At 31.4% G+C, this 23,706-nt stretch overlaps 1 protein-coding gene across 1 annotated transcript in view; it reads left to right on the forward strand.

The window, feature by feature from the left end:
• The window catches only part of LOC145293249 (endoplasmic reticulum disulfide reductase DNAJC10-like), a 78,704-nt gene extending 57,867 nt beyond the window's left edge, over positions 1-20,837 (forward strand). The window contains exons 14-21 of the mRNA XM_080139824.1: positions 729-845; positions 4,369-4,470; positions 7,162-7,317; positions 8,329-8,462; positions 10,547-10,748; positions 13,865-13,990; positions 18,577-18,657; positions 20,505-20,837. Coding sequence (XP_079995950.1) covers positions 729-845; positions 4,369-4,470; positions 7,162-7,317; positions 8,329-8,462; positions 10,547-10,748; positions 13,865-13,990; positions 18,577-18,657; positions 20,505-20,522 — 936 coding nt within the window. The 3' untranslated portion in view covers positions 20,523-20,837. The remainder of the gene's footprint in view (positions 1-728; positions 846-4,368; positions 4,471-7,161; positions 7,318-8,328; positions 8,463-10,546; positions 10,749-13,864; positions 13,991-18,576; positions 18,658-20,504) is intronic.
• Positions 20,838-23,706: the final 2,869 nt, after the last annotated feature.

Genomic DNA, 23,706 nt, shown 5'->3' on the forward strand with positions numbered 1-23,706 from the left:
TTGAGATATAAAGACATTAAAGCATAAAAACTTTAATCAAAATGACTGGATCCCATATTTACCAAAAAGGGTTGATATGCTGTAAAACGAAGCAACTAAGCCTTAAATTTAATAATTTTGTTAGAATCAAAAATCATGTAATTTATTTTAATCAAAATTTGAATAAAGATTCTAGACATGATATTTAGCATTATTTTAATTGCTGTACATTAAAATGACGCCAAAACTCTATTTGAGGCAAAGGTTTCTCGTAATGGGATGAGTATTCTTTTCAATGTATATGGTATGATTAATTGAACACATTATTCAACTACTATGGAAGATTGTATTTGTGTCATTTATGAGATAGGGTATGTAGACTTTTAGAGCGGTGTGTATATGTATTCAACATTAATGTGCAAAAATCTGTAGACAATTTTGAAAATTTGTCTTAAACAATTTGACTAATAAGTTTTTTTTTTTTTTTTAAATTTAGTACTACACAAATGATTAGATTAATTTCAAATATATTTACACAGATCCAGCTAGTTATTATTTATTCATATCTATGATAATACAATGAGGAAGTTTCATGTTTGTACATATGCTATCATGCTCCAATATGTCCGTCATAGTTCAGTTTAAAATAGCATTTTTATTGCTAATGGATGCATCCTCAGAATATTCTTTTCTGTCACTTTTATTTTAACCATTTATTCATTGTTTTTCTTTTCATTTTCTCCTTGTAGTGGTGTCCTCCATGCATGCGTTTATTGCCAGAATTCAGGAAAGCATCAAAGAGTGTGGGACAAAAAATCTTCTTTGGAACAGTCGATTGCACAATACATACAGATTTATGCAAAAAAGTGAGTTCCTTTCATTTTATCTATTCGTCATTTTGTTCTGTTGTGTCCCTTGTAAGCTGTCAACATTGAAGGATTGCATTAAAAATGTAAGAGAAATTAGATATGTTACATATTCCCTGCTGAGACCCTTATCCCTCTGGAGTATATGATCTACTCGCCGAAATGTGACAGTTGCATTTGTTGCTTACAGATTAATTCATGGTTATTGCCCCACTGCAATGCTTAAATACCATCCTCTACCGCAGCTGAACAGACCAAACCTGCGACAATATACATTCACATTAGACCCACTGCATGATCATACCGATGTTTGCTCAGATGTACCGATGATCTTCCTTCACATTGGGTTCTGCAGTCCCGAACATTCTGCCTTAGAATTGTGTGAAGAAACATGTATCACTATCACATTTTCGGAGTTCTGTATTGTTTAACTATCGCGATGTTCCTAAATTTTATGCATTCCCTAATTAGCTAGGTAGCCTCTATCTATTGCTAACACTTTTTATGACCATGGCTTAATAAAGAAAAAAGAATGCAATAAGAAAAGCGAATTTGAATAAAATAAACATTTAAAAATTTAAATATGATAGTTTTCAACAAAAAGTCTCTTCTTGTATAAGATCATGGGCTATGTAGCTTAACAGGAAGTGAAGTCAGATAACAGGAAGTAGATCTGAAGAATAGTTTCTTTCTGTTTAAGGACACTGATTGAGTCGGACACATTTAGAGGGCTCTTAATTAGCAATGGAATATGAAATTTATTCTTTAAAGAGTATTTAATTATATTAACATTATTTGATATTAAAATTAAATAAAATTTTTGAACAAAGGGACTATCTACTCATTAATTAGTTCTCTTACTTATAGAGTTCCATTTCTATCAATATAATATGAAATGAATGTAAATTAAGAGTCCAGTTGTTTCATGGGTATGGTGCCAAATGTTATTGCCGTGACATTAGATGAGGTTAGTGAACATTTTCATTGTGTGGTGCATCCTGTTCGGTATTGATAGATGTTTAATTTAACTTTGATTCGGTGAGTTTTATATTGTTTGGATTTTATAACATGAGAAATAACACTCATCCAAAATGTTGGGGAACAGAATTCGTCAGCTCAAGTGAATAACTTTCTATTTTGATCGCAGTTCAAACTTATGAGCTTCTTTTTAATGGCAAGTTTTGTGATCATTCAGCCCATAGATCCAAAAATGTTTCATACTCAAATTTCAAGTACCTCTTACTATATTCCTTATGAACAAAGAGATATGATAAAAATGTCTTCTTGTCCAAAAATAAAGGAAAATCTATATGCTGTATGTGACTGACACAATGAAAATGTTTCAAAAGTCGTATAAATTAAGTAGATTTATTTTTAAATAAGAAGACTAAGGAGAGAATAAGTTTCCAAAACAACAAAGGACAAATTTCAGTGAACACTGGTTTAACTTTGCACATGGTCTCTGTAAACAAAATATAAAATGACCGATTTGTTTGGATTTCTGCAATTATTTTGCCGATTTTTCACAACCAAAATTTATTTTTTCTATAGTGCATGTTTTCTTTTATTTACAAAACTTTTTTAAAAACAAATTAAAGTTTAAAGCAAACTTTCTTTATTTTTAAATAAGGAAAAACCTGCTAAAGCAAACATTTTGATGGCAGGCATTGTTCCAGTCCAGTGTTCCATTTTGGAAGAAACAAGCTCCCCAAAGCAAAGACACTCTAGATAGATATTTTAAAGAAAGAAAGAAAAATGAGTTATATTATTTACAAAACATTTTGTGGGGAACAGGATTTCCACGATATTAAAAACCACTGTAGTAATTGAGAATTTAAGACCATTTATTGAATTAATGCTTGAAGGAATTCCTGTGGTCAGAAAATATATTTTTTCAAATTGTGTCCGATATCATCTCTGTATAACGTCCATTTATTTAAATATATTTTGTCTATATATGTTTTTTTCCCTTACATTAAAAGTTAAATACAAAGTTATTAACTTAGTCCTTGTGGGGAGGCAATGTAAATAGAAAGTTTTTTTTTAAAATAAATATAGGCCACCTTAGATAAACCTTTTACCTTTTTATATTTGTATAATGCTGGCCTTTCTCCTCTTCTGGTGGGAAGCATTTAGCTTCAAAATGCCATGGCCTAAAGAGGGTTTTTTTTTCATTTTTCTCCTCTTCCTTTCTTATTGATCTGATGATATAATAAAGTTTTATGTAACTTTTATTGCTCTTCTTAACCCTGTAGAACTTCTATCTTGATAGGCTTGCTTTGCTAAAATATTATTTCTTTATCAAGTTCATTCATTACTAATAATATATATATATATATATGTGTGTGTGTGTGGATATATGAACATTTCTTTAGGAAGAATACTCTTTTTTTTTTTTGTCTCGAGATTTTAATTTTATTAACTACAGATCAAAACATTGTCATGTTAGTGTTGCTGCATTTGTATAAATAATAATAAATATGTGTGTGTGTGTGTGTGTGTGTATATATATATATATATATATATATATATATATATAAAACTAGTGGCAGAACCTGGCGTTGCCCAGGTGTTTGGAGGTGCGTTTTGAGCAAAAAAAAAAAAAAAAAAAGTGTTAGTAGGCAGGCTGGCTGGAACCCGTGACGCGAAGGCGGAAAGAAAGTGAAAGAAAACCTGACATCTTACTGCTACGCTATAACGCCACAGGAAGTGAAAAGCGTTCAAATTAAGCGATGTCAATCAAAAAGTTGACTTGACCAAATAACTTTAGAATCACGCAGGCGCAGAAATGAACGTTGGCTGAAGGCCAGTTAAGCTTTCTACCGTTTTCTTTATTTGTTTCCCCACGATGTTGGGGAAAACCAGCTTCTCTCAAGAAGAGGAGCTCCTCAAATGAATAGCAATTGTTTGATATGAAGGGGTTTCTCCACATTGATAAAAGCTAATTGCTTTTAAGACGTCCCGGCACGAAAGGCCACTGACGGCTTTGCTTTGATGAGTTTTGCTTTATTTATATGAAAAAGATGAACAAATACGTGAAAGGGCGGAATAGAGAGAATTTTATAAAATTCGATCAAAATAAATGCAGAGATGACGTCCGTTTGCAAATCGTAGATATTATGATTTAGGGAGTATATAAAAAGTTCTTGAAAATAGTAACCCTCTCGAGAACTCCCCCGAAAAAAAGCCTTTCTTGTTTTGCCTTATATGTATATATATATATATATATATATATATATATATATATTTATAAAAGATTGTAAATAAAGAATAATAAAATGAACACATTTCTGCACGCATTTAAATGGAATGAAAAATTAGCAAATTTCAACTAAAATGAACGATAAAACTATGACAGTTGATATTTTTTGCCTACATAAACATGATTTTTGTCATTAAAATTCTTTGCAAATAAATTCTGACCCATGATAAATGAAACATAATAAATATGGTAAACGTTATAAATAGACGGTAAATCTCCATTATGATAACAATGTTAAACCTCTTCCACTTTATTTTCCAGTACAACATCCGGTCTTACCCTACCACCATTTTTTACAATGAAAGCATTCCACACCAATTCCATGGAAACCATTTTGCCCAAGACATAGTAGAATTCATCGAGGTAAGTATGGTCCATGTTTTTGTCAACTCTCACCCCTTTTTGATGCTGTAAAGTGGTTAAGAATGTTTTAAACATAGTTCTTAAGAAAATACTTTGATTATATATGAGGTCCCCCACAATTATACAATGCCAAGCACCATATATTAGGGAAAATAAGTTACGTATATGTGTTCCCCGAACTCTCTTCTATATAGAGCCTGGGTCGGAGGTATAAAATGAATCTGACAACACGGTTTAAATCCAGTGTTTATGAAAGTGATTTGCTAAAAATAAAGACAAACTGGCTGATATGGAGGCTGTGCTCACCTTTATACTCTCTGCACATCATGTCTCTTATCTCTCTGATGTTCTAGATGAACAAGAAGCTCTTTGTTAAGACATGGAAGAAAACTCAGCCTCACAGGCCACTTAAACTATCAATGAAGAATCTGATAACGCTAATGATCTGGATGATTGCAACGCATTCGTGGGTTATGTTGACACAAATATCAGTACAGAATGACTATAAAGCAATGTAAATGTAATAAAACTTTGGCTTCTTTTATGCCATTAAACTTTATTGCTATGTTTACAGACAACATATTTTGTTGTCACCGTTTTCGCAATAATTATCACTAGAAAGGACCTTTCTAGGACATTTTACAATCAGTCATCCAGAAGGGATATTTCCAAGGCGTTTTATAATTAAATCAGAAGCGACCTTTCCAGAGCATTTTACAACTAATCAACCAGAAGGAACCTTTCTAGGGCATTTTACAATTAGTCAACCAGAAAAGAATTTCCAGGGTATTTTACGATTAGTCAACCAGAAGGGACATTTCCAGGGCATTTTGTAATTACATCAGAAGCGACCTTTCCAGGGCATTTTATGATTAATCAACCAGAAAGGGACCTTTCCAGAGCATTTTACAACTAATCAACCAGAAGAAACCTTTCTAGGGTATTTTACAATTAGTCAACCAGAAAAGAAATTTCCTGGGTATTTTACAATTAGTCAACCAGAAGGAACATTTACAATCAGTCAACCAGAAAAGAAATTTCCTGGGTATTTTACAATTAGTCAACCAGAAGGAACATTTTCAGGGCATTTTACAATCGTCAATCAGAAGGGACATTTCCAGGGCATTTTACAATCGTTAATCAGAAGGGACATTTCCAGGGCATTTTACAATCGTTAATCAGAAGGGACATTTCCAGGGCATTTTACAATCGTTAATCAGAAGGGACATTTCCAGGGCATTTTACAATCGTCAATCAGAAGGAACATTTCCAAGGCATTTTACAATCGGTCAACCAGAAGGGACATTTTCAGGGCATTTTATACTTAAATCAGATGGAACCTTTCTAAGGAACTTTTGTAATGTTAAAACTTTGTTACATTAAATATAGTAGTATAAGAACAACTCCTCTTTATTAGCTTTGCCTTAAAAGCGACATTAAGTTTTTTGTTTTATTAGAAATTCCACTTCCTTTTAAAGGGTTGTTCGGATGATAACGGCCGTAACGACAAACGTATTAATATGATAGATTATAAAAAAAAAAGCATATGATATGGTGCCGAATTCGTGGGTGCTCAGGACGTTGAAAATGGTTAGGGTAGCTGAAAATATAATCGAGTTCATAGGGAAAAGTATGAGCAATTGGAAAATCAACCTTTTTTTTCAGATGGAAAACTATTAGGAACAGTCAACATCAGATGCGGAATCTTCCAATGAGATTCCTTTTCACTGTTTCTATTCGTGATAGCACTCATACTTGTTACATTAAATAAAGTAGTATAAAAACAACTCCTCTTTATTAGCTTTGCTTTTAAAGCGGCACCATTTTTTAATTTTTTATTTTATTAAATTTGGGAATTATTCTGTTTTTCTATTTTGAATATTTCAATTCTTTTTAAAGGAGTAGTCAGGATGATAATGGCTCTAGCGACAATTGTATTAATATAATAGATTGCATCACAACAACCATCATCGTTGAAATAGACATGACATAATTAGGTGTTACACTTCATTTTAAAACAAACTTCAAACCTATTAGTTCCTAAGATGCATGGATTACAAAGTTGGGAAACTTTGAACGCATTTTCTGACGTTTTCTTCTTTTTTTTTTTTTTTTTTTTTTTTTTTTTAAAATGGTGCTTAGTATCATGATTTTCGGGGCCTCATAAAAAATGAAAATAAATGGCAACAGCATTTTCGAGCAGCAATACACACATATACATTAGGAGATGGGAAAAAAACTCTAAGCAGATTTTGCTTATGTTATACATTCAGATCTACTTTTTTTTATTTACTATTAAATCAATTATTCAAATCGGTAATGCAGTAGTAAAAAATAAAACCAATATTTAAATTAATAATTAACGGCAAAAACTGCAGCATTAAAAAAAAAGAATGGTGCTTGTACAGTTTAACCAAGACATTAAAAAATGAAAATATCGAAAAAGTTATATTGTATGTATCCGTTTTGACATGAAGATCTCCGAAAAAAAATTTCACTTAATTTGATCGAGTAGTTTTTTTTTTTTCTTTTTTTTTTTTACAGCGGGGAAACATCCCTTCTGTGTGTGTGTATGTATGTGTATATATATATATATATATATATATATATATATATATACACACACACATCTTATAGAAATAAGCATTCTGAGTCTCATTTTAATTTTCTTTAAATCTATTTTTCCTATAGGACACGTTAAATCCTCCTGTGGAAAAACTCACTCCGACCAACTTTGAGGAAAAAGTCTTAAAACGAGGCTCGGATGAAGTTTGGGTGATTGATTTTTTTGCCCCCTGGTGTGGACCTTGTCAGCAATTGGCCCCTGAATGGCGGAAACTCGCTAAGGTCAGTGTCAAACTCTTCCATTTTTTCTTTCATTGCAATTTGTTTTTTGATAGGTTTTGTATTAAAAATGTAAAGCATACCTTTTGCTGTGGATGATCTTAAATTCAAAAATGTTGTATTGAGAAATACAGAGCCGTTTTTATGAAGGTTTGTGTAAACTATAAATTGTGCATTTTGATAATAACCTCTAGAGAAGTAGTGAACAGAAAACGTTTTTACAAATGCTGACTTAGGTTTTATGATGTAGCATGAATGTGATATTGATTTTCTGGTAACTGATGATCCTGTGTCTTATTTAATCCAAATAAAATAGGAAGAGCGAACTTGATAAGTCTGCTCTTACCAGACTAGTTTACTAAGTTGTCAAGAGATGACGCAGTGTGTAGTGCACCACAAATGTGTTTGTTTGCATTACACCTGTTGTAGTCTCCCTTTGTTTTGTGATTATATCTTATTTTTCTTAAATTGAACCCAAGTTACAGTTTCACGGGCAAATTCAAGTGGCAGTCGAGGTGTTAAATGTAAACATTGGTTTGTTACTAGGTCTATGACAACAGCATATTCTTTTCCTTGTTTTGATTCTCAGGTATATATCCATTGATATCTTATGTTTTTATGTAGAGTGATGTGGTTCTTGATTAATTGTGTCTAACTGTATCGGATATATACTTGAGAGTCAAAACAATGAAAAGAATATACTGTTGTCACAGCCCTAATTATTACCATCAAAGTGGTTTAGACATTCTGGACGTATAATTAATGGGTTAGAAGTGTTTTGATGAATTGTTATTGACATAAAATCAAATGACAAAACGGACAATCCAGTAAGGTTCCGAGACCAAGGACATCAGAAAATGAGTGTTGTACCTGTACTAAAAAAATGGTAAAGGGTGTCTATTGTAAAAATTTTGATAAAGCATTTTTTTATTTCGATTCTTTTATTATAAGACAAAAATCAATTTTATGATTTCAACTTAGGAATCTTTGTTCTTTTTTTTTCTCTCCTTCTAGATGTTTAAAGCTAATGCAAAAGTTCACATAGCTGAAGTGGACTGTAAAAAATATCGAAATCTATGTCATAATCAGAATGTCAATTCTTATCCGACAATGAGGCTCTACCCATTGTCAAGGTCCAGTTCGTATATGTAAGTATGATCATTGTTCAATACCTTGTCCAGTTTTATGGTAACTGATATATATTCCTCAATATACTAATTAACTAGGTAAACGTTATAGTGTTATTTACTTAGGATGAGTGCTTTATGCCAAATGGATGGTAGAACATGGATAAATTTGTGCTAATTTTTCATTAAATTGGTGTAAAAATAATATTTTTTTGGCATAAAGTTAAAGGTTTTTTTGTTTGTTTTTTTTGCACCAACCTAATACTAATCCCTATTAATCCTCAACTGTGCATCGACCGGATACCATACTTAGTTTGTTGCACCTTATAACAAAGGTCCATACTAAATTTCAACACGATTGATCTAGTAGTTTCCGAGAAAAAGTGGAATGGACAGACTTAGGAAAAATATAGATAATAAACATGTATATTTAATATCAAAGTATACAAAACATGAACGTTTCATAGATTAGGTATTCTTGTGCCCAACTTTCTTGGTTATTAGTTTAATGAAATTAAAAATGTACAGAATAAAAAAGCAGCAACGTAAAAGTCGCATCTCACTGCCGATGCAATTCTCTATCTATATAAAAGCCAAGTACATCCAAGGATGGAGTACTGCTGCCACATCTGGGCAGGAGCTGCTAAAAACGGCTTATCCTGCCTTGACAGAGTACAAAATAGGCTTCGTGGGGGATGCCCTTTTCTCTTCTCTGCAACCTCTCTCCAACAGGAGAGACCTTGCGAGCCTGTCTTTGTTTTATCGTTACTTCCATGGCAAGTCCTTGTCTGAGCTCCAATCCCTGGTCCTCCCCCCCCAATCTTTCACGAAAAACACCCGTCTAGCTGAAACCACTGTCAAAAATTTTCCCCACTTTTTATCTGTGCCAAAACCAAAATGTAGATTCCATGAACAAAGCTTCTTTCTTAGAAGTGCACGCCTATGGAACTTTGTTCCGTTTGCTTGTTTCCCACCTGACTACAACCTGGATGTCTTCAAGTCCAACATAAACAAATTCCTGATGAACCGCCCCCTTAAGTAAGACACTTTATCAAATCTCAACACTAACGTACTGTACATGCAATAACCCTTATCCTCGAGTGGCTTCCGGGCCTTGATAAGTGGTGACCACCTTGTAAAAAAAAAAATAAAAAAAATAATCCACTTTAAAGTGCAGTAGTGCAAAGTTCACAAAGGAAAATGAGATTTAAACTGGATGTTTAAGAATAGGGATCATTTTTTTAAGCATATGTCAACAAAAACATGCATCAATAAAATTCTCCTAGGAAGACAATGGAAGTGGTCTGGAATCTCTGCTACACTCTATGTGCTGAATATCTATGTGACCTCCACCTCTAAGTGACTCAAAGGTATAGAACCCTTTAAAACTTTAAATATTTGATTTTTATAAATTTAGACCATATATGTATAAAACTAATAGTTTTCCAACATTTCAACTTCTTTCGACTATATAAGGCATCAAAAGAAAAGGAAAGCAGACGTGGCAGTTAAAGCAAAGAAAATAATCTGATGTTATGAGTGAAAAGTACATAGTACTGGTCCTCATTCAACTCTAGCAATGTTGTCTTCCATGACCTTTTTTACTTTAGAGTCGTAAGAGAAGATAACCTTTTTAGATTTTTTTTGTCAATTTATTTTATAAGATTTTTATTTACAAAAACAAATTTAAAAAATGACTTACAATGCTAATGAGAAACATTCTTTTATTGGTTGGTTGAAGGAAAACAACTTTTCAATTGGAAGTAACAAATATTTTGATTTGTTTTCAAATGTGCATTTCATTGTTTCTTAATATTTTTGTTTTATTGTTTAATATTTTTGTTTTATTGTTTCTTCATTTTTTTTTCTTTCATTGTTTATTGATATGAAATGTAAGTTGAGATTAGTTATCTCCCTTACTTTACCACCCTTAAGTAAAAAAGGCCTTTGAAGTTGAATGAGTGTCTGTCTGTCTGTCTGAGAAGAATTTTGACTTCATCATTAATATCGGAATTCAATGGGACAAACAGCACCCTTCCCTCTTCTCACCATTAATGTATATACAACAGCAGTATTAAAAAATTTTTTTTTTTATTCCATTAAAGGCATTTTAATGGTTGGCATCGTGATGCTGATTCCTTACATGCCTGGGTTTCAGATAATCTTCCCAGCAAAGTTATCACTCTCACTCAGAGAAACTTTCAATCTGAAGTCATGAAATCAAAGACTCCATGGATTATCGACTTTTATACTCCCTGGTGTGGACATTGCCAGATGTTCAAACCTCATTTTGCACAGGTGGCAGAGGTCAGTGATATTTTCTTTTTGTTTTTATTCATCGTCTCCGCATTCATCTCCAGCTGAAATAAACAAGAATTGATCCATTCTTAAGCTGCATCCATTTAATCTGTGCATTGAGTGGCAAATGTTATTTCAGACTTAAACAGATTTCATTTCAAAATTTAGCATGACAAACCAACTAACAGACGAAGGTTCTTGTGTTTTTGAATTTTTTAGATGATTGATAATTTGTATTTGGATTATTCTCAATGTTTCGACTGTTGTAACCTGACTTTCTTCAGGTGCATCTGGTTGTACTCTGGAATCTTTCTGTCAAACTTGAGAATCTGCATGTAATTTTAAATGGGAATCATGCTTCCAGTTGGTCAGCAATAAGTGGGTAGAAGTCTTAAGTAATTTGCAATTGTATTCTTAATATTACCTGCACTGAGGATTGAACCTTCAACTTCCAAAAGAATTTTACTTAGAATGAATTTACTTAGTACTTTATCCATTACGCCATGGGTTTTTGCAAATTATTCAAAACTTCTACCTAGCCATGACATGAAATGGAAGCGTGCTACCTTGTGGATTAAATAAAGGGTTTTATTTGAAATTCTGTGCAGATTCCTAAGTTTTACAAAGATTCTGAAGGTTAGAGGTTACATTGGCCGAAACAAGATGAGAACAGTAGGCTGGGTAATTCAAATAATACAAATAAAACTTTCAATTAAAATATGAAGACAATTCTAAAACAATAGCAAAAAAAAAAAGTTGAGTGAGATTTTGGTTAAAATTATTTGAAGTCTTTCAGTTGATTTTTAAGTCAGTATCTTAATCTTTATTTGGAATATATTTTTTTTTATTTAACATATTTTTATTATATGTTTATAAAATTCTTTTTAGATTTTTTTTTTTCTTTGAATGAAGTTCTATGAAATAATTTTTTTTTTTTTTTTAAACTTCGTTTCTTTCCATATTTTTTTTCTTCCCTTTCAATAATTAAAAATGAAATATTTTACATATATTTTTATTGGAATTCTTTGAGATGAGTAATTTGAGTGTTTTTATTTATTTCTGGACTGTTATTCTCATCTTTATAATTGTTATTTCACTACAACTTCTCCTCTGGACTTCTTCAGGTGATTAACAGTGACGGGATGGGAATGCTGAGTCTTGTAACTGTATCCCTAGTAATTACTGCCTTCCGTAGTTGTAGGTTAACCACGTTTTGGTCAACTAGACCTTTGGCCTGCTTTGGGTTGGATTGAAACCACTATCTTCAGACAATGCTCACCTAGAACCATAGAGATTCAATGCCTCTATCCACTATGCCATGGGTCCTGAAGAATGAGTTGACCGAAATGTGGTGAAACAACAATAAAGATGAGGATAACAGTTTGTAAATAAATTTTTAAAATTTGCATTTTAGATTTTTTTCCTCGATAAAAGTATTGTGTAAATTGGAATTTGTAAGTTAAGAAGACAATACAATGCAATTTCTTTTTTTAATAAACATTCAAAAATTTAAAATCAACTTTGTTTCAATGTTATTGTCAGGCTTTTTTTTTCCTTGGGGCATAATGTCACTAGAAAAGCAAAGTTTTAAATGATGATTGGAACATTTAAAAAAAATCGCTGTTTAAGACCACACTGACTTTGTTTTTCTAATGACATTTTGCCACACGGAAGGAAAAGGAAAAAGCAAACTGTTTCTATACTGATAAAATGTATATTTTTAAAACTTATTTTTAAGTAAATGTTTATTTAAAAAGCAAATTCTGCATTATATTGGCTCCTCGACTTACAAATTCCAATTCAAAATATAAGGTTGACAGGTTTTTAACTTTTAAAGTCAGATGAACATGTCTTGGCTCAAGCATAAATTTATTGATCGAAATAAGCACCACCAGAATCAACACACTTTTTGCCAATGCAAAACAAGTGTATTTATTCTAGTAACAAAAAAGTGTTTTGAAGGCGTTTTTGATATCACTTAGGTTTTTTAAGCATTTCACATGCAAGAACGTTGTCGGGATGCTTGAAAAAGTGGTAGTTTGTAGGTGAGAGGTCTGGAGTATATGGCGGATGAGGCAGTTTCGTAGCCCAATTTGTTCAACTTCTGCAGGGTTGGTTTAGCAACGTGCGGTCGGGTATTGGCGTGGAGAAGAATTGGGCTTTTCTGTTGATTAATGCTGGGTGTTAATGTTTCTGATGCATTTCATTCGCTTGTTGATAGTACTTTGTCATAATAGTTTTGCCTACATTAAAAAAAACTAATGGATGAGACCATCAAACAGTCAGCATGATCTTTTGGTGCAACTCTTTGTGTCGTGGAGCTTTGTTGATATTTAACCACTGAGCTAAGCATCACCAATTGTAATAAAGAACCCATTTTTCATCGCATGTTACAACCTGGTCGAGAAACGGATCATTCTTGCTGTGTTAAAGAAGGGAAGCACGTTTCTTTTAGTTGTCGTTCAATTCGTGAGGCACCCAGTTATCAAGTCTTCTGTCTTTCCAATCTCCCAAGTAGTTGGAAATCTTTGTATATGTTACGTCTAATTCAGAAGCAAGTTTTCAAACAGTTGTGCATGGATTGGCTTCGACTAAGGCTCTTAATTGATCATTGTCAACAACCACAATATCCATCATCTTCAAGACTCATCGCCGTCACAAAATTTCTTAAGCCACCATTGTGCTGTGCATTCAGTAGTGGTTCCTGGGCCAAATGCTTTGTTGATATCGCAAGCTATTTCAGCAGCTTTGCGGAGTAGCTTAAATTAAAATAAGAAAATTGTGCAAATTTTTTTTTTTTTTTCCCATCTTGTATTCAACGTTCTGAAAAGAAAACATAATTGTTTTAAAATGATTGTAATTTAAACGATTAGGTAGAGTGAAAAACGCTCTTTAAAATGATATGTAAAGTTAAGGTATTGTAACGAAACCTTACTTAAAAATACATCACTTGAAATCAAAATTAGAAATTCCGCAAGAACTTTCTTGTCAACCTAATATTTAAACTTTTGCTTCTGAAACTTTGATTTTGTAAATGTAAACGCGTATAACATAGTAACATGTATAAACGTTCGTTCTTTATAAAAACTTGGATTGTCTCCCATTTTTGTTTTTCTTCTCTACAGATATTAGATGGCAGTGTGAAAGCGGGAAAAATTGACTGCGATCAAGAGTACGGATTATGTCAAGAATATGATATCTCAGCTTATCCGACAGTTCGTCTCTTTTTGAGAAAGAACAATAAACGCGAAGTAAGTTATTGAAAGGAAAATACATTAAAATAAGAATTATGTGTATAAATGAATACATTTAGAAAACAAAAACAATGCATTTTTTATTTATTTCTTTTGATATAAACAAATGTATTTGCTTAAATCAAATTAAATATATTTCGATGCTATACATCCTTGTCAATTAAGGATTTTTTTTCTTTTTTCTGGTCCGCATGGTGTAATTTTGCAAGTCTGTGGGTCTTGATAATGGTTTGATTTTTAAAAAATAAAAAGTAAAAAAAAACGGTGATCAGCAGGGTATTGCATTAGCTGTGCAAATTGAATTAATGAAAATTGTAACCTGCATTTAAAGCATTGCATATTAATCGAAGATAAGAATTACATATATAAATGATAGATGAATGTTTAGAAGGCAAAAACAATGCATTTTTTTTTTTTTATATAAACAAATTTATTTGCTTGAATCAAATCCGATATATTTCAATACTATACATCCTTGGCAATGAAGAGTCTTGTTTTAAAAAAAAACAAAACAAAAAAGAACAGACTCTTCATTGCCAAGGATGTATAGCATCGAAATATATCGGATTTGATTCAAGCAAATAAATTTGTTATATATATAAATATGCGTTTTTTGCCTTCTAAACGTATTCATTTATATATGTAATTCTTATTTTTGATTAATATGCAATGCTTTAAATACAGGTTACAATTTTCATTAGAAAATACATTAAATTGAACTTATGTTTTTGTAAGTCTTGACACATGAATATTAACTACTAATTGTCCTGTAGAGGTGAGGACGTGTGATAGTGGCTTGTACGTGTTGACCTCTGTGGAAGTGTGCACAAATAGAGGTTATAGTTCATATTTAACATGAGCGATATATAGCTTAAATATAACTGTCTTGGATTGTTCATATTGTATTAGCTCTACGTGTAAGCATCTTACAGGTAACAATGTTTATACAAAAAATATGCAAGCCTACCTCACATTTCTGTTTGCCGCTCTTCGAGTGCATGCTTATGAAGCGTGTGGGTTTATACGTGTGCACTGCTTGATGTCAAGCGAAAAAGACAGAAGAGAAGGGAAACAGAAGGCTATGTCAAAGGTCACAGGAAATTCATGTTTATCAAAGTTATATGATGTTTGCGTGTGTGCTACTGCATACAGCTTGTTCTGTGTCTGTGCGTTTGATCTAGACAAAGCAAATTGGTAGGTATAAACGGCTCACTATAGTCCCTACCAGCATTGCACAAGAGTCGTTATTAACCTTTTCACGTCTTTTTGTCTTTTCTCTTAATTTTATTGTAAGAAAGGAAGTATGGTAATCATTACTATTACCTACACAAGTTATTTTAAAAGGAAATGCAGTTAAGAAGTAAAAAAATAATTTCTTTTCCTTTACAAGCTTATTTGTGATATATTTGTGTTAAACAATTAAAATCTAATATAGAAGTTATAAGTCTTTAAAATTTTGCATAGTTACTGATTCTGAGTAAAGCAGCTGTTATGACTGTATGAATTAAATCTTTTATTTGTAAATCGGAAAAGGTTCTTAGTCTATTTGTATAATTTAGTTTAGTCAGACTGTCTACATGTGGCATGTGGTGTTCTGCTCTCTCCTAAGATGGCTGCTGGCATGTAGTCATGTGTTGTTCTAGCGTGAAGACCTGATAACTGTTATCTCAGAGTTAAAGCAGGGTAGGCAACATTGCTTTTACAAAAGAGTTTTCTCTTTGACCATGTTATCGTCCTAACAGCAGCCATTTTTATTAAATCATTAACTTAAACAAGGCCTGTTTTACTTAGAATTGTTATATCTGCAAACATTAAACACTCATAATTTATATTGAGTTTTGGTTTTCTCTTAACGCAACTAGATCACAAATGAGTAAATTTTGCAATTGTTTTTCCTGTAAAATAATGTGAAAAATAATGATTACTGGAAGTATTTGCAGTTTTGGCAAGATGATTCAATGAAGGAATATGTTAAAAGAATTCCAAAAAATAAAATCTAACATTTTATGAAGTATTTACAGTTAAATCTCATACATCCTTTCAATTTTTTCCTCTTAAATTTATAAATAGTTTATAGGATTTTTAAAATATCCGTTATTTTTTTTTCCTTTTTTAATTTAAGAAATATTAATGGTAAATAAAAAAAATTATTCGATGTGTATTTTTCAAATTGTAGATTTGTTAATACAGATATATTAATAGACATGTTTGATATGCGTCCAGTTGAAATTCGAATGTTTTTCAGGATATTAAAATGATTTTCTTTTAAAAACTTTATTTTTAGCCAGAAATTACTTTTGAAGTGACAAGTATTTGTGCTCTTAAACCAAAGATAATTAAAATGTGATTTTCTTTTTCTGGGAAATACTGGGTTTCTCACAGATCGTACTATGCGAAATATAAATAAACCATTTATGATATACAGCTCATTTACATAGTTGTATTTTTAATAGTTAAAGACGATGGTGATCACAGTATTTCTCTAAGATAACTATGAATCTAATAACAGACTATTACTGAGCACTTCTCCTCCTGCCTTTTTGCACCAGTATGAAAAAAGTGGATTCTGCATCTGTATTAAATATTTTTTTGAATTATAAAATATTTGAAATAAAATATTTTTTTGAGAAAATAGATCATCTCAATGGTAAAACTAGTGTTAATGAAACAAATTTAAATCGAGGCTTGATAAATGTGTGTATTGTGGACATACAGATGCATGTTTTATGTTTTTGCCGATGGAAATTAAAATTTTCCAATGAGAGATGTTTTGGTTCCATTATAACAAATCGTTCTCATTCATTCATTCAAATAAACAAAAGCACTTTTACAAAAAAAATAGGTATATTTTTTTTTTTATTTTTACTAAAATGGGGAGGGGTGTCTTTAATCATGGCTGGTTGGTGGTGAAAAAGGAAGTCAATTTCTGTGCGGTTTTGCAATTATAAAATTCATTGTATTATGTGAAATAATAATCAGTCAGAAAAATAATTTGATAATTTTTTTTTTCAATTAACCTATATATATATATATATATATATATATATATATTCAGCATCTTGTTCAGGGAAGGCATGTCCCCCCCCAAGATTTACAAAACTTGTCTAGCTACAACCACTGTAAAAAAAAAAAGTTCCCATTCTTCCTTTTCGTACTTAAAACTAGAACTTAAATGGAACTTCTATGAATGTTTTTTTTTTTCCAATGATTACTCATTTATGGAACACAATACTGCAGGGTTTCTTCCTAGATGACTACAATGTGGTCATTTTCAAGTCCAATGTTAACAAATTCTGAATCAAATTTTATCCAGTTTCAGCCATTTTAGCTAATGTTCATGGCATTGTCTTATTGTTCATTTGATACACTCAATAATCCTTATCCTGCATCTTGATAAGCAATGACCTGTTAGTATATTAAAAAATAATCCGTTCTTTGTGCTAGGATAAGAACTAAAACAATAAATTATATTTGACCTTTTAAAATCTGAAAAATGACATTCTTCAAACTGCATCTTAAATGTCAATCTCATCTTCTATGCTGAAATTCATGTGTTCAAATTTTGAAAATCATCTCTGAATCCTTGATTAATCTACATCTTCACCTTCCTCCATTTCACATAGGTGTACAAATTCTGTTTTCAACTTTAAGAAAAAAAAAAAAAAGAAAAAACAGCTTGTAGCCATTCATTTGTAAACTCAATATAAGAACCGATAAACAAAAAAAAAAAAACGATGTACTAATTTTTGTTGTGAGAGATAACCAGTTGGTTACCATAGTGATAGTGATGCCAAAATATCACCTACTTAAAACAATTCATCCAACATTTGTAAAAATACAAATGTCACTCAAAATTTTCTGGATGACTCAATATTTCAAACAAGTTGTCCTTATTTGAATAATAAAAAAAATTTTTTTAGTAGAAATCGCTCCAGACAAGGTTTAAAGCCACTTGATGTAAGGAGCTAACAAAAACGAAGGATGATGATTATCATAAAAACAGGATATGTCTATTGGCCTTAGTCTTAAAAAGACCAAGGTAAGAGGAAAATGGTCGACAGAAAGAGAATTCCACAAGCCTGCAGTTTTTGAAAAGATACTAGATAAGAAGGCTATATTACAATAAGATATCAAAGTAGTGAATTGATGGAGACCACCAGATCAACAAGTCAGAGAGGTGGAATAAAGACAGCAGGGAATAGATCAGATATTTCTGAAAAACATGTAATAATATTAATACAAAAAACTGAGATGAGCAACATCACGTCTGAGAGAGAGGTTGCAGTGAAGAAGAAAGTGTGTGGAGGAGGATAATCAGATTGCAGATACGTTTCTGCACTTTATTGAGAACCCTCAAATGAGATACATTCACTGACCCATATATAACAGCGGTACTCCATACAATTGAATTGAGATGTATATCTATGATATTAATAGAATCGGCATTACCTATCTCTGAATCGCTTTGATCAGGTGGATAGGGGGAGGTAAAGCCTATTTATTTTATTCTTTGCATTTGTGTCTTTCTCTCTCTCTCTCTCTCTGTTTCCCCCTTTTCTAAATTGTTGTTTTCTTTTGTCTAGGACGGAATTGAAATTGAAACTCAAGATGTTGATGAAATTGTGGACTTTGTCAGAAGCAAAACGAAGCGTAAAAGAAAAGTGGTGAGATTTTAACTTTTTTTCTTTTTAACATTTTTTTCGGAACATTTTTTTTTATTTTTATTTATTTTTTTCATTTTTTTTTTCTTTTTTTTTTCTTTTTTTTTCATTTGTTTTTCATTTTTTTTTTTCATTTTGTTTTTTCATTTTTTAAATTTTTTTAAAAATTTTTTTGTCATTTTTTTGTCATTTTTTTTCATTTTTTTGTCCTTTTTTTTCATTTTTTTTCTTTTTTTTCTTCATTTTTTTCATTTTTTTCATTTTATTTTTATTTTTTTTTCATTTTTTTTCGTTTTTTTTTTTCGTTTTTTTTAAAAATTTTTTTTCATTTTTTTTTCATTTTTTATTTTCATTTTACTTGTTTTCTTTGTGAAAAGATGTTATATATTTTTTATTTATTTTTTATAGCATATCAACTCTTTTCAAACTATTTAATACCGAATCTGGTAATTAAAAAAAAAAAAAGAAAGTTTTTTATACTTAAAGTTCTTCATCTTCAAATATTTATTCATGGTGTTGTTTTATCAAGGAAAATTATTTTTGTTGTGTAATTTGCAGAACATGATTGAGTTTTGCAAAGAGGGGGGGTGAAAAAGCAATAACATCAATGTCTGGTGCATTTAAGTCGGGAAGCCGATATCTTCAGATAGCTTGATCTGGTATCACCAGGAACACTTTTACGAGGAATCCTATATAATGCTCTTAAAATGCCTGATGCCACAAGATTCGAAGTGGATATGTTAAAAACAGAATTTTCCACATAAGTTTAGAGTAGTGACAAATTTTATTAAAAGTCAAGTTAGAATTAGTTACATGCAAGGATATTGGATCACAAATAGGAAGTAACTAGTGACATGTAGCAAATAAGCAGATGAGATCTTTCTCTTGTATTCTGAAGGACACAAGAAAATAGTCATGATGGGACAGCTGCTTTCATTTTCTCATGGAGAATATGTTGAAGGCATATGATTTTGTGCTGTCATTTTAAATAACTTTTACAGTTGCTGTTAAGGAGACTGCTGCAACGAGAAGAAAGAGGAAGAAAGAGAGATGTCACTATTCACTGAGCAACAGCTCATGTGTTAATAAAACAAGAAAAGATATTGAGCTTTTCTTTATAAAAGTCTGTCTTTATTCAACCCCATTTTAGAATTCATATCTTAATGTCTATTCTTGAAGAAGTTGCTTATGTTATGACAAAATCACTTGTGACTTGTTAGGCTTTATATGTATTAAATAGAATTTTGTTGATTTTGACATCAATAAAGCAACCAGCAATTGTAATTGCTGGTGCTTTCAAACAAGCATGCACCTAACTGTGGTGGCTGCTGTTGTTGAGCAAATCGAACTTCAGAGCTCACTAAGATCATGTGTTAAGGTTGTCTGGTCTGCAGGGAATCCTCCCAGGTCCTGTAGCTATTTGTTACGCCTGCGAGATTGCAGAAATGTTCAAAGTTGTTTTAGAATTAACACACTTGGTGAATGTTAAAGTAGGAATACATCAGAGTTTTGTTATTGAATCTATTGGTTTTTATTTGTCTCTTAGAAACGTTTATCCATGGAGTTTCATTCGGATTGTCTGTAATAGTAATAGTATTTTATTTATTTATTTATTTTTCAATGTATTTGTTCCTATTGATGTTCCCTGTGAATGTTAAGCCTAGAAGTTTTAATGAAGGTTGTGTATTATTAGTCATGTCAATCGGTGCTTGAGAAGGATTAATAATAAATTAAAAAATAATAAAACTCGTCATTGATGTCGGAATTACAAATCAATTTAGTGAGTACATTCTCTTTGAACAATTGTGTAAAAATATTGACGTCCAAAATTATTTGTTTGTCTTTTTCAGAGCCATGATGAATTCTAAACAGATATGTGATCTGAGGAAGGAAAAGACTTCATTTCTTTTTCTCACTTTGGACAATAAGAAATCTCATTTTTCTTAAGAAAAAAACAAAAAACAATTCCAAACGAACAAGGAAAATTCTTTTTGAAAACATTTTTTCTATCATGAAATTTAAAACATTAAAAAAAAAATTATTCATATTTTCATTTTGAAAAAAAAGAAAAATTAAAAAAAAAAATTTTTTTTAAACAAAAACCTTAACAAATTATATATTTTTAATGACCTCTAAAAAGCCCTCTTAATATTAAAAAAAAAAAAAAATTTTAAACAAAAAAATTCCTATTTAAATGTGGTGGTGAAGTACGATTTATACAAACAAAACAAAACAAAAAAACAAATTAGTCAAGAAAACAAAGTTGTCTCCCTTGAATGATGAAAAAAAAAAAAACCAGAACATTTTTCTTTCATTTTTTAAAAACCTTTTCTTTTCAATTAAAAAAAAAAAAAAAGTTGGTGATGACCTTTGGGTAAATGATCTATAAAATTCTTAATGAATTTGATTGAGACAAAATTGTGTAAAATGATATCAGTTTGTATTTAGATTGTTTGAACTATGATTTTTAAAGTTCTGAATTTTTTAGATGAAAGCTGATTTATTTATATTACTTGTATTAATTGGACTATTGTTCTCCGCTTGAGTGTTGTTTGTCAAAGGACAATCCGACTGAAACATTGCACAGTCTTCAGGCATGCTAGTTGTTGTTTGGAAAAGAAAAGAGAAAAGTTACTGGCTCCGTAGATATTTTCGTATTTTGTAAGTTAATCTCTATTTTATGGTTATAACTTCGAATTTGTGAAAAAAAAATTGACAAAAGGGAGGCAACCTTACACACCATTAAAATTTTGGCAATGAAAGGGAGATAATCACATATCGATCTTTATTAGAGTTGCCTCTCTTTTGTCAACCAATTTTTTTTCACAAATTCGAAACTAAAACCATAAAATAGACTAACTCACCGAGTACGAAAATATCTACTGAACCAAACAACAAACAGCATTCCCGAAGACAGTTGAAGAACAAGACGACCAAAATGTTGCACAAATAAAACTCAAGATAAGAACAATAGTCCGATCAATACAAGTAATATATACAAGTTTTATCTTGATTTTTATTTTCACAATGTAACCTCTGACCGTCTTTAAGTACATCTTCCCATATTTGGGGATATTTATGCCAAACTCGAACTTATATGGAATTTTTAACTGAATCGTTTAATTAAATAAAAGACTCAGAAATTTCATATAAGTTCCGAGTTGTTCTTGTTTCATCTAGGTAGAAGTGTTACCTCTGTTATTTCTAATTATTATTCCTTGTAGTAAGGATTGAACCTTCGACCTCAATAAGGCTGTCATTTTAACCTGGTTGTTAATTAACGACTTCAACTGTTGTGCCATCGATTTGTGGCTGACCGAATGAGAACACTCTACTTCTATGGAGTAAAAAGAACCTGTAGTTTGAAAATCTGTGTAGGTTCCAAAGTTCAAAATGATGCACCTGAAGAATGTCAGCCAACACACTGTGAAATTAACCAAGATGAGAATAGTAGTCCAAATAATAAAAATACAAATCATGAATCTTCTCATCTAAAAAACTCAAGAACAGGATTTTAGTTCATTGGGATTAAGGTAAACTTATGAAAATGAATGACGACAGAAATTATGGTGAACTTTTTTAAGGATCAATCTGAACAAAAAAATTGAGTGGGGTGGGGGTGTGTGAAACGTTGGGTGATTCTTTATGATCATTCTGCCTCAATTTTTTTTTTTTTAAGTTCCACTTTTGGTATAAACTCTTGGAGTCTTGATGCACTCCGATATCAAAAAAAAAAAAAAAAAAAAAAAAAAAAATTGATTTTTACTTTTTGTGTCATGGTTTTCAGCCATGTTCACTGCCTCTGCATTCGACTACACTAACACTGGACAATGCTTACTATTTTGGAAATTACATAATATTGAAAACTGGGGAAAACTTGATTTAGTTATGTTGAAAGAATGGATGACAGCTCTTGGGTTAGATGTAGAGCAGTTGAAATAGCAGGGTAAGACTAAGGAAAATGTGAATGGAAACATGGAGTTGAAAGAGGGATGAATAAAAACCTGGCCAGAGATACGTTCATTCTGAAGTTAATTTCTAAAAGCCATTCAACACATACTAGTATGAAATATGCAAATTATGTAATTTTGTAAATATAATTGTATTTTGAGCAAATTTGTAAAAATTAATTTGACAAATCTGTTCTTGCCAAGAATTCCCCCTGTATAATACAGTTATGATATAAAACAAAAATAATGAAAAATATGTTTGTATGTACCCATGACAAAACAAAAATATTGTATCGTAAAAATCACATAAATTGATTAGTTTAATTTTTTTTTTTATAAAAGAAATCATTTTTAAGCAATTAATGGGAATTTGTAAGCATAAATCTTGCAAGTTTGAATTAATGTTATCTTCACTCCCCCTCATTTCTTTTTAGATTTTCGAAATGGTGGGCAAAACAGTGGCTTCTTTTTTTTTTTTTTTTTTAACAGTGATCACCACTTATCAAGGCCCAGAAGTCACTCAGGGATAAGGGTTATTGCAAGTACATTACGTTAGTGTGGAGATTTGATGAAGTGTTTACTTAAGGAGGCGGTTCATTAGGAATTTGTTAACGTTGGACTTGAAGACATCCAAGTTGTAGTCCGGTGGGAAGCAGGCAGACGGAACAGAGTTCCACAGGCGTGAAGTTCTAATAAAGAAGCTTTGTTCATGAAATCCGCATTTTGATTTAGGCACAGATATAGAGTGGGGGAAATTTTTCACAGTGGATCCAGCTAGATGGGTGTTTTTCGTGAAAGATTGGCAAGGGGGGGACCAGAGATTGGAGTTTAGATGAGCACCTGCCATGGAAATAATGATAAAACAAGGATAGGCTCGCAACGTTTCTTCTGTGGGAGAGAGGTTGCAGGGTAGAGAAAAGGGCATCCCCCACTAAGGCACGAAGTCTATTTTGTACTCTGTCAAGGCACGATAGGCTGCTTTTAGCAGCTCCTGCCCAGATATGGCAACAGTATTCCATCCTTGGTTACTCATAAACTTTGGTATAATATATATATATATATATATATATATATATATATATATATATATATATATGTATTT

The sequence above is a fragment of the Euprymna scolopes genome, chromosome 2 (assembly GCF_053919585.1).
Source record: "Euprymna scolopes isolate OS-2025 chromosome 2, ASM5391958v1, whole genome shotgun sequence".
NCBI lineage: Eukaryota > Metazoa > Mollusca > Cephalopoda > Sepiida > Sepiolidae > Euprymna > Euprymna scolopes.